Source organism: Chlorocebus sabaeus, chromosome 28 (genome assembly GCF_047675955.1).
Source record: "Chlorocebus sabaeus isolate Y175 chromosome 28, mChlSab1.0.hap1, whole genome shotgun sequence".
NCBI lineage: Eukaryota > Metazoa > Chordata > Mammalia > Primates > Cercopithecidae > Chlorocebus > Chlorocebus sabaeus.
Genome location: NC_132931.1, coordinates 12,464,022 through 12,477,252, shown reverse-complemented (window position 1 = coordinate 12,477,252; position 13,231 = coordinate 12,464,022). Strand labels below are relative to the sequence as shown.

The window sequence follows — 13,231 nt, the reverse complement described above, 5'->3', positions numbered from 1 at the left end:
ATCAAAATCTTTTTTTTTTTTTTTTTTTTTGAGACGTAGTTTCATTCTTGTTGCCCAGGTCGGAGTGCAATGGCACAATCTTGGCTCATTGCAACCTCCACCTCCGGGATTCAAGGATTGTCCTGCCTCAGCCTCCCCAGTAGCTGGGATTACAGGCATATACCACTGCACCTGCCTATTTTTTTTTTTTTTTTTTGTATTTTTTGTAGTGATGAGGTTTCACCATGTTGGCCAGGCAGGTCTTGAACTCCTGACCTCAGGTGATCCACCCGCCTTGGTCTCCCAAACTGCTGGGATTACAGGTGTGAGCTACCATGCCCAGCTTTGAAATTGTTGTTTCTAACAAGTCTTAAAAGACACCCAGACTTCAACAATTGTTACTATATTCAGATTTTTTTGGTTTGTTTTTGAGACAATCTTGCTCTTTTACCCAGTCTGGAGTGCAGTAGCATGATCATGGCTCACTGCAGCTTCAAACTCCTGGGCTCAAGCAATTCTCCCACCTCAGCCTCCCCGGTAGCTGGGACTACATGTGCGGTATCATGCCTGGTTAATTTTTAAATTTTTAGAGATGGGCTCTTGCTATGTTGCCCAGGCTTCTAGAATCACTCTTCATATTACTCACTAACACTGCCTCCACCACATTAATACGGCAACAGGTCTAGAAATTATTTAAAACAAAAATTTCCAATGTTTACATATATTGTGTGATGTGTGTGTGTGTGTGTGTGTGTGTGTGTGTCATTCCAAGGTACTGTTTCTAATTTTTTCCTGCAGAGAATATTCAGTATTGTATCTGCGTTGGCTAGCTGGGGATTCTATTCACCATCCCATTGTCCCGGACTGAATCTGAGGACAAGAAACCACTTTGGGAACAAATTTTTTTTTTTTTTTTTTTTTTTTTGAGATGTAGTCTCGCTGTCTCCCAGGCTGGAGTGCAGTGGCGTCATCTCGACTCACTGCAAGCTCCGCCTCCCGGGTTCACGCCATTCTCCTGCCTCAGCCTCCCGAGTAGCTGGAACTACAGGCGCCCGCCACCACGCCCAGCTAATTTTTTGTATTTTTCAGTAGGGACGGGGTTTCACTGTGTTAGCCAGGATGGTTTCGATCTTCTGACCTCGTGATCCGCCCGCCTCGGCCTCCCAAAGTGCTGGGATTACAGTCGTGAGCCACCGCGCCTGGCCAAGGGAACAAATTCTTGTCTTCAACAAAGAGCGGTCTTGAGCAGGCATAAAAGTAGCATTTGAAGTTGGGCGCGGCGGCTCACGCCTGTAATCCCAGCACTTTGGGAGGCCGAGGCAGGTGGATCACTAGGCCAGGAGTTTGAGACCAGCCGGGCCGATATGGTGAAACCCTGTCACTACTAAAAACATAAAAATAGCCGGGCGTTGTGGCGGGCGCCTGTAATCCCAGCTACTTGGGAGGCTGAGGCAGGAGAATTACTTGAACCTGGGAGGCGGAGGTTGTATTGAGCCAGAGATCACGCCATTGCACTCCAACGTGGGTGACAAGAGACTCCGACTCAAAAAAAAAAAAAAAAAAAAAAAAAAAAAAAAAAAAAAGGTAGCATTCGAATAGCTTTTTTTATTTTTATTTTTTTAGAGGAAGGACACCCAGGCTGGAGTGCAGTGGCACCAAAATAGCTCACTGCACTCCAACTGCTGAGTTCAAGAGATTCTCCTGCATCAGCCTCCTTAGTAGCTGGAATTACTGGCGCGAGGCACCACGCCCGGCTTTTTTTCTTATTTTTTGTAGAGGTGGTTGGAGGCGGGGGGCTGGGGAGGGTCTCGCTATGTTACTCAGGCTGGTCTGAAACTCTTGCCCTGAAATCATCCGTCCTCTTCCGCCTCGCAAAGCGCTGAGATTACAGGCGTGAGCCACGGCGCCCAGCCTTGAATAGCTTTTTACATGCATTCACGTTATTTCCTTTTATTATCACGTTTTTTGGGTCCAGTCTTAAACCTGGGAAGGCATTCGTTTGGGGGGTCACACTGGCGGGCATCCTGGTTCAGGAGGAACCCAGACTCTAGAAAGCGCGCGCGGAGCCACACGGTCAACCCTGTCCCACTCCCGGCCCTCCCAGACAGTCCCCTCCGCGGAAGCACCCCCTTCTCCTCTCGCTCAAGCACTGACTGAGAGGCGGGGAGATGGGTGTTAAAGAGGGGATATCACCAATCAACGTGCGCCTCCGGGAATTAGCGCTTCGCACTGGCTGGTTGGGTCTGACGACGTGGCCACGATCCAATCCTCATGCTAGAGGCGCGGCCAAAGGATAGGGAAGCAAGCAGAAGGAGGAGCGCGCCGGGTGCGAGCACGTGACCGAGGCCTGAAGCCGGAAGCTACCTATCTGGTAGGGAGCTCCACCAGCACCGAAGACTGCGATGGTGAGTGAGGACGCATGCGCGGGAGGACCCGCCGGGGGTTCCGCGTCTCTGCTCCCCAATCTGTGCGGTTTCCCCCTCGTGGGTCTGCGCTCCACCCTCACCTCCTATCCGCTCGGGGAGGAAGACGGGATGGAGATGGGAGGGATGGCGACGGGAATGCTGGGGAGGGGTCTGTGGGAGGGTGTTCTGTGGCTGCGGGTAGTCTGCAGGTCAGGGGCGGGGAGGTGGAGAGAGGGTCTGGGGGCAGGGGCCAGGGGGGCAGCGAAGTCCCCTCGGGGTAGCATAGGTGGAGCGTGGAAGGCCAGGGGAGCCCGGGGGCCGAGAGTGGGGGCAGATGGAGGCTCGGGAAGATCAGTATTGAGGACCATGTAGGGGGAAGGGGGCCGGGAAAGGACCTGGCTGGGGAATGAGAAAACCTGGGGCCATCGTCAATCAAGAGACTTGGGTTTGTAGGTGAAGGGTATCAGGGGCCATCCATCCCTCTAGCATGCTTCTCACTACTTGCATCTTTACCCACTAGACTTCTGCACTGACCCAGGGGCTGGAGCGAATCCCAGACCAGCTCGGCTACCTGGTACTGAGTGAAGGTGCAGTGCTGGCGGTGCGTTCTGGGAAAGGGAGGGGGTCCCTTAGTGCACACAGCCCGGTAACCCCTTCTAATATTGGCCCTTCTTTTCTCGACTTTTACCTGGTTTGCGGTCTGGCATCTATTAGGTTGGTACAAAAGTATTTGCAGTTTTTGCAATTACTTTCAGTAATCAGTCTGTGGAATCTTAGTCTCCTAACGGTTGCGATTTATTTATTTATTTATTTATAGTTTTTGAAACTGAGTTTCATTCTTGTTGCCCAAGCTGGAGTGCAGTGGTGCGATCTCGGCTCACTGCAACCTCCGCCTCCGGGGTTCAAGCGATTCTCCAGCCTCAGCCTCCGGAGTAGCTGGGATTACAGGCATGTGCCACCACGCTCGGCTAATTTTTTGTATTTTTAGTAGAAACGGGGTTTCACCGTGTTAGCCAGGCTGGTCTCAAACTCCTGACCTCAGGTGATCCACCTGCCTCAGCCTCCCAAAGTGCTGGGATTACAGGCATGAGCCAACATCCCTGGCCTTTATTTGGTATTTCTTAAAGAGTCATTTGTATTTTGTTCCATAGTACTGTATAGTGTTAGGTCTCTAGATGTTTTTGATTTAGCTAGAGACAAAGCTTAAGGTTAAGTGTTGAAAACAATACAGGTGGTAAAAGACTATTGAAGGAATCCAGGATATTAAAAATTCAACATGTTATGACAAGGTAACTAACTTTCCTGGAGGTAGGAATTCAGCCCAGCTTAAAGGAGAGTATTTACAGTGGGGAGGTGGACATATTTGCAGGTGTGTGGCACTGACCTTTCTGAACTGATGGTAAGTCTGTGCTGAAAAGATTTGGGAAGATTTGAGGGAAGAGGAGGATATGGTCAGGGAGGATCTGATTGTGAAGGATCTTCAAAGCCAGGTTAACACACTTGAACTTATTCTTCTTGGAGGTAATACAGTTTGAAAGGTTTTTTAAACAGAAACAAGACCCAGTGAGGTGGCTGAGCAATATTGTTGTTAGTGATGTGAAGATGGGCAGAAGGAGGCATCATTAAGAGATTAGACTGGGCCGGGCGTAGGTGGCTCACGTCTTTAGTAATCCCAGCACTTTGGGAGGCCAAGGCGAGTGGATCACGAGGTCAGGAGATCTAGACCATCCTGGCCAACACGGTGAAACCCTGTCTCTATTAAAAATACAAAAACAAAATTGGCCAGGCGTGGTGGTGGGCGCCAGCTACTCGGTAGGCTGAGGCGGGAGAATGGCGTGAACCAGGAAGGCGGAGGTTGCACTTAGCCAAGATCGAACCACTGCACTCCAGCCTGGGTGACAGAGCAAGACTCCGTCTCAAAAAAAAAAAAAAAAAAAAAAAAAAAAAAGATGAGACTGGGCAAGTGGCAGTAAGAAGGAGCAAGGAGAGAAGAGTTTTGTTTTTGTTTTTGTTGTTTTTTGAGACAGAGTCTCGCTCTGTGGCCCAGGCTGGAGTGCAGTGGCATGATCTCAGCTCAGGGCAACCTCCGCCTCCCAGGTTCAAGCGATTCTCCCGCCTAAGCCTCCTGAGTAGCTAGGATTACAGGCGTGTGCCACCACACCCGGCTAATTTTTGTATTTTTAGTAGAGATGGGGTTTTGCCATGTTGACCAGGCTGGTCTCGAACTCCTGACCTTGTGATCTGCCCACCTCAGCCTCCCAAAGTGCTGGGATTACAGGCATGAGCCACCGCGCCCGGCCCCTTTTTTTTTTTTTTTTTTAGGACAGAGTCTTGCTGTCACTCAGGCTGAAGTGCAGTAGTGTGATCACATCTCACTGCAGCCTTGAACTCCTGGGCCCAAGCGATCCTCCCACCTCAGCATCCCAAGTAACTAGAACTATAGGCAAGCACCACCACGCCCAGCCATTAAAAAAAAAAAAAAATTTATAGGGACAGGGGTCTTGCTATGTTGCCCAGGTTGGTCTCAAAGTCCTGGCCTCCATCAATCCTCCTGCCTTGGCCTCCCAAAGTGCTGGGATTATAGGTATGAGCTACTGTGCTTGGCTGGGAGAAGATATTTTAAAGGAGGAATCAGTATATCTTGCTAATGACTAGAAATAGGTAATAAAAGAAATACTTCTCTAGCTAGAACTCTAAAACCTAGAAGAGTGATGATGCCTTAAGAAACATGTCCCTGTGTGGTGGCTCACACCTATAATCCCAGCACTTTGGGAGGCTGAGGTGGGTGGATCACTTGAGGTCAGGAGTTTGAGACCAGCCTAGCCAACATGGTGAAACCCCATCTTTACTGAAAATACAAAAAACTAGCCTGGTGTGGAGGCACATGCCTGTAATCCCAGCTACTTGGGAGGTTGATGCAGGAGAATTGCTTGAACCCAGGAGGCAGAGGTTGCAGCAAGCCAAGAGTGCACCACTGCACTCCAGCCTGGGCGATAGAGTGAGACTCTGTCTCAAAACACAAACAAACAAGAAATCAAAAAAGGAAGTAGACTGGAAAGGAGGTGGATAAGGATAAGGTGAAATTTGATGGCCCAACTTTAGACATTGAGTTTGATGTAAAATAGCAGTTAATATGTATTGCTAGCTCAGCAAAAGGAACTAAATCTAGTGGAGGCCCATATCAAGGAAGAGGGAAGAGGAAGTTGAGACAGTCACCAGAAAAGAGGAACCCTAAGCCACTGTCCCATCACTTACTCTAGGGGTCAACAGAGGGAGGGATTCAAGGACAAACGGAATGTTTATGTTGGAGATTGTGCAAACAGGGCAGCAAGTGTGAAGACTGAGAAAAAGATGGAGCCATTAACAGGTCAGTGGTGGGCAGGCATTCATTTCGGAGAATGTGGTTTTATCAAATAGGCAGGGACATGGGAGAAATCCAGTTTCACGGGGTTAGAAAAGCATGGTCAATAAAGACATGGATGGCCAAGCACAGTGGCTTACGTCTGTAATCCCAGCATTTTGGAAGGCTGAGGCGGGCAGATCATTTGAGGTCAAGAGTTTGAGACCAGCTGATTAATATGGTAAAACCCCGTCTCTACTAAAAATATAAAAAATTAGCCAGGTGTGGTGATGCTGGTATATACCTGTAATCTCAGCTACTTGGGAGGCTAAGGCAGGAGAATCACTTGAACCCGAGAGGCCGAGATTGCACCACTGCACTCCAGCGTGGGTGACAGAACGAGATTCCATCTCAAAAAAAAAAAAAGAAAAAAAAAAGAGAGATGGATAAGCTGCTGCTCATCCGGGAAAGTCCAGTATTACGGGAAACAGGATGGCATCTGGAGGGTGACAACATCATAGGGGGAGATTTCAGGTTGTTTTTTTCCAAAGCTGGGTGACTCGAGGGTACTGGCAAGCCGAGGGGGAGATGGTCTAAGTGTGAGAGCCAAGGGGACTGTGCCTGGAATTCCGTCCCGAGCCTGTGCCGTAATGCCCTCCCCCTCCCTCCTCCGTCTGCGTGCAGTCATCTGGGGACCTGGAGAATGACGAGCAAGCAGCCAGTGCCATCTCTGAGCTGGTCAGCACGGCCTGCGGTTTCCGGCTGCACCACGGCATGAATGTGCCCTTCAAGCGCCTGTCTGGTGAGCCCCTGTCCCTGCCCTTGGTGGTAGTACTGGGAGGAAGGGCCGCTTCCAGAGGCTTCTCTTCTTCCTCCCAGTCTCCCACCATCTCCTCCTGGGGTCTCTGGTCTGGCCACTTTCCTCCCTTTGGGACTCCCCTGTATCAGAATTGTGAATGAGAAGGCAAGAGAAAGGAGATGTAGCAGAGGCCACTCATCTTCAAATCTCTGAGCCTGGAACGATAGAATTTCTTTGGCTTTCATCCCAGCCAATGTGCGTGTGGCCCCGCCCCATGCAGTCTGTTGCACCCACTAACTCTGTGCTCCCTTCCCTCTCCTGGGGCGGGGGAAGGTGTGTCTCTCCTCCAGTGGTCTTTGGAGAACACACGCTGCTGGTGACGGTGTCAGGACAGAGGGTGTTTGTGGTGAAGCGGCAGAACCGAGGTCGGGAGCCCATTGATGTCTGAGCCTGCCGGAGGGCGAGGGTCGGAGAAGCGGATTGGGTCCTGGGCCTCTGTGATGAGGCAGGCACAGCCGTCAGTCTTGGCTTGCTGCTAGAACTAGGGCCTTCTGCTCGCCCACCTCCCACCCCTACCTGGATGGGCCGAGGCTTGAGGACTGTGAGCTGTGTTAAGGAGAACAAGGGCAAGGAGACCTCCCTTTGTGCTCCCTCCCTCCCTCCCTAATAAACATGAGCCTGATGTTCTGTAGCCCAGGGACATGTGTGTTTAGTGTGGGAATGGTTACACCCCATGTCTGTCTTCCACCTTCTGGGGAGAAAGTCATGCACCTTAGCCCAAGCTGGGTGTGGCGGGGGTGCCTCTGTGTGCTATAAAACTGGGAAACAGAAAAAGCTGGAGGGGAAGGGAGTCACTCTGAGCCCTGGCGACTTCTGCTCTTCCCATCAGTACACAAACTAGTCATCCTTCTCCCTCCTGAACAGGCATTTAATAGTCTTATTTCAGTTGGAAGCAATAGTTGGAGAATAAGTTACAGGAACAGACCAAAAAAAAAAAAAAAAAAAACCCACAACAACTTAAAGTGCTTCAGGCTGCAAACGTAAACATGAGGGGCAGGAGGCCACCTGCCTGGCCCTGTCCCCAACCCCTGAGACAGGACGGTCACTGTCAGGGGCCCTTAGCCATCACCACCCTCTAATCTCAGCCCTGCAGGAGGGAGGGAGGGAATGTCAGAGGTGGGAAAGAACTCAACGGGAATGAGGAAGATACTTTGTAAACTTAGAACCAGGGTAAAGGGCGGGGGGCAAGGGAGCTCTGGAAACCCTTGCCCTGGCCTAGGGGTGGGGCCAGCCCCCCCCCACAGGAACTCGGGGAATACTGGTGGCTTAGTCCCAGCCATGCCCGCCCACTTCACAGCTTTTCCCCCGTCCCTGATCAGCAGACACAGACAGGCAGCTCTGCCAGGCCTCTTCACCCCCGTCTTGGAGGCATCCCAGGGGAGGCACAGCCCGGGAGCAGGGATCCCCTCTGGGGGCATTGGGTCTCTGGAGTGTAAGAGGGAACAGAGCTGGCACGATGCTACTTGACGGGTTCCACCACCAAGACCTTGCACTCGCGCTTGGCAATCTTGTCCAGAGATAACACAGCCTTGTCCGGGGGCAGGTAGAGGGGGCGGCCAACAGGAGAGGCCACGGGGGGCGTGATGGCCCTGCGCTCCATCACACTGCCCGACCTGGGGGAAGGCAGAGGCTGTGGGCGCTGGTCAGACCCGGCACCCTCCCTGCTCCCAGCCTCTACCCCATCCCATGCCACGCCCCCTGGTTCTGTACCTCATGAGGTGGCTTCGGGAAGGCTGCTGGTGGGAGAAGGACTGGGAGCGGCCCAGGCTAGCCTGATGCCTCTCCACCAAGTCCCGGACAGCAGGGCTGCTGGGGCTGCTCTTGCGGGAGAGAGGCCGGGCCTCGGGTGGAGGGTGGGACACGCTGGCGGTGAACTGCAGCTTCAGTTTCATGTGCTGGCTTAGCTAGGGGGAGACGCAGGTCAGCATGCCAGCTCGGCTTCCAGGGCCCAGGCCTCCTTCCAAATGGTCTTCCCCACATGACAGACTGATGTCAAATCTAAATCCCACCTTCCCTCTGCCCAGCTTTTTATTTCATCCCTAAAATCTAAGGGTCCTGCCTCCATCCACCCCAGCATTCTGCATCACTCAGCACTCAGCTCAGACCCTCCCCAGCCCACCTCGAAGAGTCCCGTCCTCAGAGCCTGGAAGGCCACACTGAAGGTGAGAGCGCTGCCCTTCCGGGAAAAGCCGAGGTTGTTGAGGGGCGTGTGGCAGACGATGGAGTCCAGGGCAGCCTGCATGGCCCGGCGCTCCTCCTCACACAGCTGCTTTCCTGGGGGCAGAAACAGGGACCAGCAAACACTACAGCGTTCCTCACTCCCACAGGGCCTTCGCCAGCACATCTGATTCTCAAAGCCACTCTGTGGAGTAAACTGAGCAAACGTTATCTTTTGTGCATGTTGTAGATAACAACGGCTAATACTTACTGTGTGCAAGGCATGTCACGTATATTAACTCAGTATCTGCATGACAACCCCATGAGATATGAGTTGCTCTATTTTAGAGGTGAGGACTCTGAGGCCCAGAGAGGTTAAGTAACTTTTTTTTTTTTTTTTGAGACGGAGTCTTGCTCTGTGCCCCAGGCTGGAGTGCAGTGGCGCGATATCGGCTCACTGCAAGCTCCGCCCCCCGGGTTCACGCCATTCTCCTGCCTCAGCCTCCCGAGTAGCTGGGACTACAGGCGCCCGCCACCACGCCCGGCTAGTTTTTTGTATTTTTTTTAGTAGAGATGGGGTTTCACTGTGTTAGCCAGGATGGTCTCGATCTCCTGACCTCGTGATCCACCCGCCTCGGCCTCCCAAAGTGCTGGGATTACAGGCTTGAGCCACCGCGCCCGGCGAGGTTAAGTAACTTATTCAAGGTCACACAGCTAGTAAAAGAGAGAAGTAGAGTTCACACCAGCAAGTGCAGCTCCAGTGTCTATGCCCTGAAAGTCACTCTGCCCCACTGCCTCTCTAAACTCTCCATCTAGGACACTGGGGAGATGACCCAGGTACAGGGCGGAAGCCACCTGCCACAAGTCACCTCCTGTGGTGGGGCTGGCACCAAGTTTGGCTGTTATCACTGTCCGGCCTCCCTGACTTTTTCCTTTCTTTTCTCCTCCCTGGGGATCAGATCCCCACCTGGCAGCTGACCTACCAGCCTGTGCATGCTCTGGGGTCCACACGAGCCTCACAGCAAGGAAGTCTTGGAGATTGTTGAGCAAAGTGTAGGTGACAGTGAAACGCTCGTAGGTCCGAACAGGGGACTCACAAGAAGCGGTCATCACGAAACACGGGCGGTCCAGGCGGACACTGGGCAGGCTAGGAGTGGTGAGAGAGGGATGCTGGCTGTGTGTGTCAAGCCACAAAGGCGAACGCCACAGTTCCTCCGGGATCCACACTCACCGGTAGTGGGTGTAGATGCTCTGAGTGAAGGGCAGCTTTGGGGTGGACCACTGAACCACAGCAATCAGGGGAACTTCCAGGCCCTGCGGGAGGGACAAAGGGGGTTGGGGCAGGTATTAAGAGTGCCCCTCCCATCTTGAGTCAGCTGCATGGTCTTTCCCTCCCACTGCCTTATCACTTTTCTTTGAACACACCAGCCCCTTATGCTCACCTCCTTGGCCCCTGGAGGGGGCTGCTCACCCCCTCGCAGCTGAAACAGGAAGTTGTGTTCCTCCAGGGCATTCAGTGGGCAGGGGAAGCAGCCAGAGGTCCCGGGTAGGCGGCAGAAGGAGCCCATGGAGACTTCCCCAGACTGGTGACTAGCTCAGAAAAGAGAACAAGGCATGGTCTCCCCATGCCAGAGCTCAGTCCCTGAAGCCGTCCCCACCACTTCACAGCCTCGCCCCTCCCAGGACCTCACCAGACATTGTCCACCAGCAGCACAGAGCCATCGGGCATGACAGGTAGATAACTGGCGTTGAAGTTGGGGAGGATTCGGATATCCCAGATGGAGATTTCCTCCTGAGAGGAGCTGTTCAGCACTGTGGGAGAGGACCAGCTTGGCTCAGAATAGCTGGACCCCTCAGGCCCCACCTTTACCCAGAAAAAACCGGACCCCACCAGCCTGCCTAGAGGAACTGCATCCAATCAGTTCCCTTGCTGCTCCCCGAGGCTGGAGCTGGCAGACCTGCTTACCCTTGAGCACGGTCAAGTGTTTTCCAGCCACAGTGAACTGCCGGCATCTCAGAACCGGAGGGGGCAGCAGAGTCAGCAGCGTGCTCACTGCGGGAGGGGTTGGGGGCAAGAAGTGATGGTCTGGGGGCTGACCTCACCTCCAACCCAGAATTCTCACCTTCCTCTTCTCAGAGCCCATTAGCCACTTTCCAGTGTGACCCCTCCCCTCTCTCCCTCAATTCCGAGAGACTCTAGCCCTTCGCCTCTGCGTTGTCCTGCCCACCTTGGGCCTTGAAAGCGCTCTGCTCGCCCCGGAATGTCTCCCCAGGAGATCGGGTCTGCAGCAATCGTAGGTAGCCTTGATCTCTGACCTCTGGTGCCTCAACCTCCCGCTTCCACACAGTCACTACAATCTGTCAAGAGGAAAGACAAATGGCTGAGCCCGGAAAAGGTGTCTGAATTAGGACAACAGCTCCACTCCTTGCTCATCTTACCTTGGCCTTAGGTGTCCCTGGGGGCAGTCTATCCAGTGAAACGGTGAGTGGGAAGATGACCTCATCTGTGGAAACAATCGGTTCCTCCACAGGCAGCTGGGGTTGGGAAAGGGGTGAAGAGGTCAGGAGCAAGTCAGAGGCAGCCTGCAGCCTTTCTCTTTAAGACCAGCAGGTCATCTGCCTCCTGCCTTACGCCCCCAGCAAACCCCCTCCGCCCTGTGCCGGGTCCCCCAAAGCTCCTCACCGTGGTCGCTCCCCCTGAGGTAGCAGGGCCCGGGCCGTGGGTGAGAAGGGGGCTGCAGCCTCGGAACAAACCCCCACCCCCAGGATCCCCTCCCCCTGGGGGCTCCGAATCCTGGTCGCCGGCACCGCCGCCACCCGGCATCCCGCCTCCGGCGCTGACCGAGGCCAGGGCGGCCAGGGCGGTTGCCAGTTCTGCCCAGGCTCCTCTGGAGCCCAAGCCCGGGCCGCCCCCGGCGCCGGACCCCGCACCGCCCCGGCAGCGCAACACCAGCAGAAAGCGGACAGTCTCCCCCAAGTACAGATGGTTGCGCCGGGGCAGCGCCCGGTACCGGCCCGGGTCCCCTGCCAGCTCCGCGCGCGGCGGCAGCGGCACGGCCGGGAAGTACATCGAATAGTCGCACTGGGACTCCATGGGGCGGCGAGGACGGCGCGACCGGGAGCCCGGACCGGAGGCCGACCCCCAGCGGGGCCCTCTAGGGTAGGTCCAGAGGGTCCCGACACCTCGGGCTGCTGCGCGCGGCTGGGGCGGCCCGAGAGACCGGCCCGGTCCCGGCACCGGGGCAACAAATCCGGAACCGAGACCCGGCGGCGCCGGAACCGGGGTACTGAGCCGAATGACTGGAGAGAAACCGGAAGCGGAAGGGAGGGGGCGTGGCCGCCGTGGCCCGGGAATCTGCGGGTGCCCGGACCGTGGAGGAGGGGGCGGGGTCCCGCTGCTCTGAGGCTGAGAGAATGCAGGCCGGGGCTGCGGCCAGGCGTCTTGGAAAAGAAATGTAAGAACCCTGTCGGCCAGGCGTGTTGGCTTACGCCAGTAATCCCAGCACTGTGGGAGGCCGAGGCGGGAGGATTGCTTGAGGCCTGGAGTTCAAGACCTCCCTGGCCAACATAGCAAGACCTCCTCTCTGCAAAAACTTTAAATAAATTGTCCGGGTGCGGTGGCGCGCGCCTGTACTCCCAGCTACTTAGAAGGCCTAGGCAGGAGGATCCTTTGAGCCTAGAAGTTTGAGGCTGAAGTGAGCTATGATTGGGACACTGGTGCAGCCTGGATAACAGAGTGAGATCTTGTCTCAAAAAATGAATAAATAAATAAATAAATAAATAAACCTTCCAACCCCACTTCTTCCAGGAAGATTCTCCATCCCTCCCCTTTCCATCCTCCATAAATCAAGTAGAAGTTTCAAATTATTTATTCATTCAACAAATATTTCAGAGAGAAATGAACAGTCTAGTAGCAAATATTTCATAGAGAAATGGACGTATCATTCCAACTCACCACGCCCCAAACTTTCTGTGGCTCACTCCATCTTTTGCCCACCTAGGGAGCTTTGGTGATGTGGATCTGCCTTGGGGCAAGAAAGGGGAAGGGGAAGCCAGGTGTAGTGGCTCACGCCTATAATGGCAGAACTTTGGGAGGCAGAGGCGTGTGGATCATCTGAGGTGACGAGTTCAAGACCAGCCTGACCAACATGTTGAAACCCTGTCTCTACTAAAAATATAAAAATTAGGCCAGGTGGCCGGGCGCGGTGGCTCAAGCCTGTAATCCCAGCACTTTGGGAGGCCGAGACGGGCGGATCACGAGGTCAGGAGATCGAGACCATCCTGGCTAACACGGTGAAACCCCATCTCTACTAAAAATACAAAAAACTAGCCGGGCGAGGTGGCGGGCGCCTGTAGTCCCAGCTACTCCGGAGGCTGAGGCAGGAGAATGGCGTAAACCCGGGAGGCGGAGCTTGCAGTGAGCTGAGATCCGGCCACTGCAGTCCAGCCCGGGCTACAGAGCAAGACTCCGTCTCAAAAAAAAAAAAAAAA

The 13,231-nt window shown here is 54.0% G+C and overlaps 2 protein-coding genes across 5 annotated transcripts; one reads left to right on the top strand and one right to left on the bottom strand.

Annotated features, from left to right (window-relative positions):
• The first annotated feature begins 2,255 nt into the window (after positions 1–2,255).
• Positions 2,256–7,214, top strand: LAMTOR4 (late endosomal/lysosomal adaptor, MAPK and MTOR activator 4). 3 transcript variants are annotated; one of them, XM_037990382.2, is made up of 4 exons: positions 2,256–2,384; positions 2,905–2,985; positions 6,409–6,526; positions 6,857–7,214. In XM_037990382.2, the coding sequence occupies exons 1-4, from the start codon at positions 2,382–2,384 to the stop codon at positions 6,901–6,903; spliced, it is 249 nt and encodes an 82-aa protein (XP_037846310.1). In that variant the 5' UTR covers positions 2,256–2,381; the 3' UTR covers positions 6,904–7,214. The 3 variants fall into 3 exon arrangements, with proteins under 3 accessions (XP_037846310.1, XP_008016774.1, XP_037846311.1); XM_008018583.3 differs by having other exon boundaries at positions 2,257–2,384; positions 6,874–7,214; XM_037990383.2 differs by lacking the exon at positions 2,905–2,985 and having other exon boundaries at positions 2,283–2,384; positions 6,874–7,214.
• A 213-nt stretch (positions 7,215–7,427) lies between these two features.
• On the bottom strand, positions 7,428–12,060 carry TRAPPC14 (trafficking protein particle complex subunit 14). Of its 2 annotated transcripts, none has more exons than XM_073012761.1 (11): positions 11,924–12,060; positions 11,180–11,275; positions 10,969–11,098; positions 10,707–10,793; positions 10,432–10,552; positions 10,183–10,330; positions 9,972–10,054; positions 9,724–9,887; positions 8,703–8,857; positions 8,294–8,487; positions 7,428–8,196 (listed from the first exon to the last, which is right to left on the bottom strand). In XM_073012761.1, exons 5-11 carry the CDS (start codon positions 10,467–10,469, stop codon positions 8,043–8,045), a joined length of 936 nt encoding a protein of 311 aa, XP_072868862.1. In that variant the 5' UTR covers positions 10,470–10,552; positions 10,707–10,793; positions 10,969–11,098; positions 11,180–11,275; positions 11,924–12,060; the 3' UTR covers positions 7,428–8,042. The 2 variants fall into 2 exon arrangements, with proteins under 2 accessions (XP_072868862.1, XP_008016748.1); XM_008018557.3 differs by having other exon boundaries at positions 11,424–12,059.
• Positions 12,061–13,231: the final 1,171 nt, after the last annotated feature.

Coding starts and splice junctions, on each gene's coding strand:
- LAMTOR4 (XM_008018583.3), top strand. Junction 2,986..6,408: donor GTGAAGGTGCAGTGCTGGCG/GTGCGTTCTGGG, acceptor GTCTGCGTGCAG/TCATCTGGGGACCTGGAGAA. Junction 6,527..6,873: donor GCCCTTCAAGCGCCTGTCTG/GTGAGCCCCTGT, acceptor TCTCTCCTCCAG/TGGTCTTTGGAGAACACACG.
- TRAPPC14 (XM_008018557.3), bottom strand. CDS start 11,834: ATGGAGTCCCAGTGCGACTATTCGATGTACTTCCCGGCCGTGCCGCTG. Junction 11,276..11,423: donor CCTCAGGGGGAGCGACCACG/GTGAGGAGCTTT, acceptor TCCCAACCCCAG/CTGCCTGTGGAGGAACCGAT. Junction 10,055..10,182: donor CCCCTCCAGGGGCCAAGGAG/GTGAGCATAAGG, acceptor TCCCTCCCGCAG/GGCCTGGAAGTTCCCCTGAT.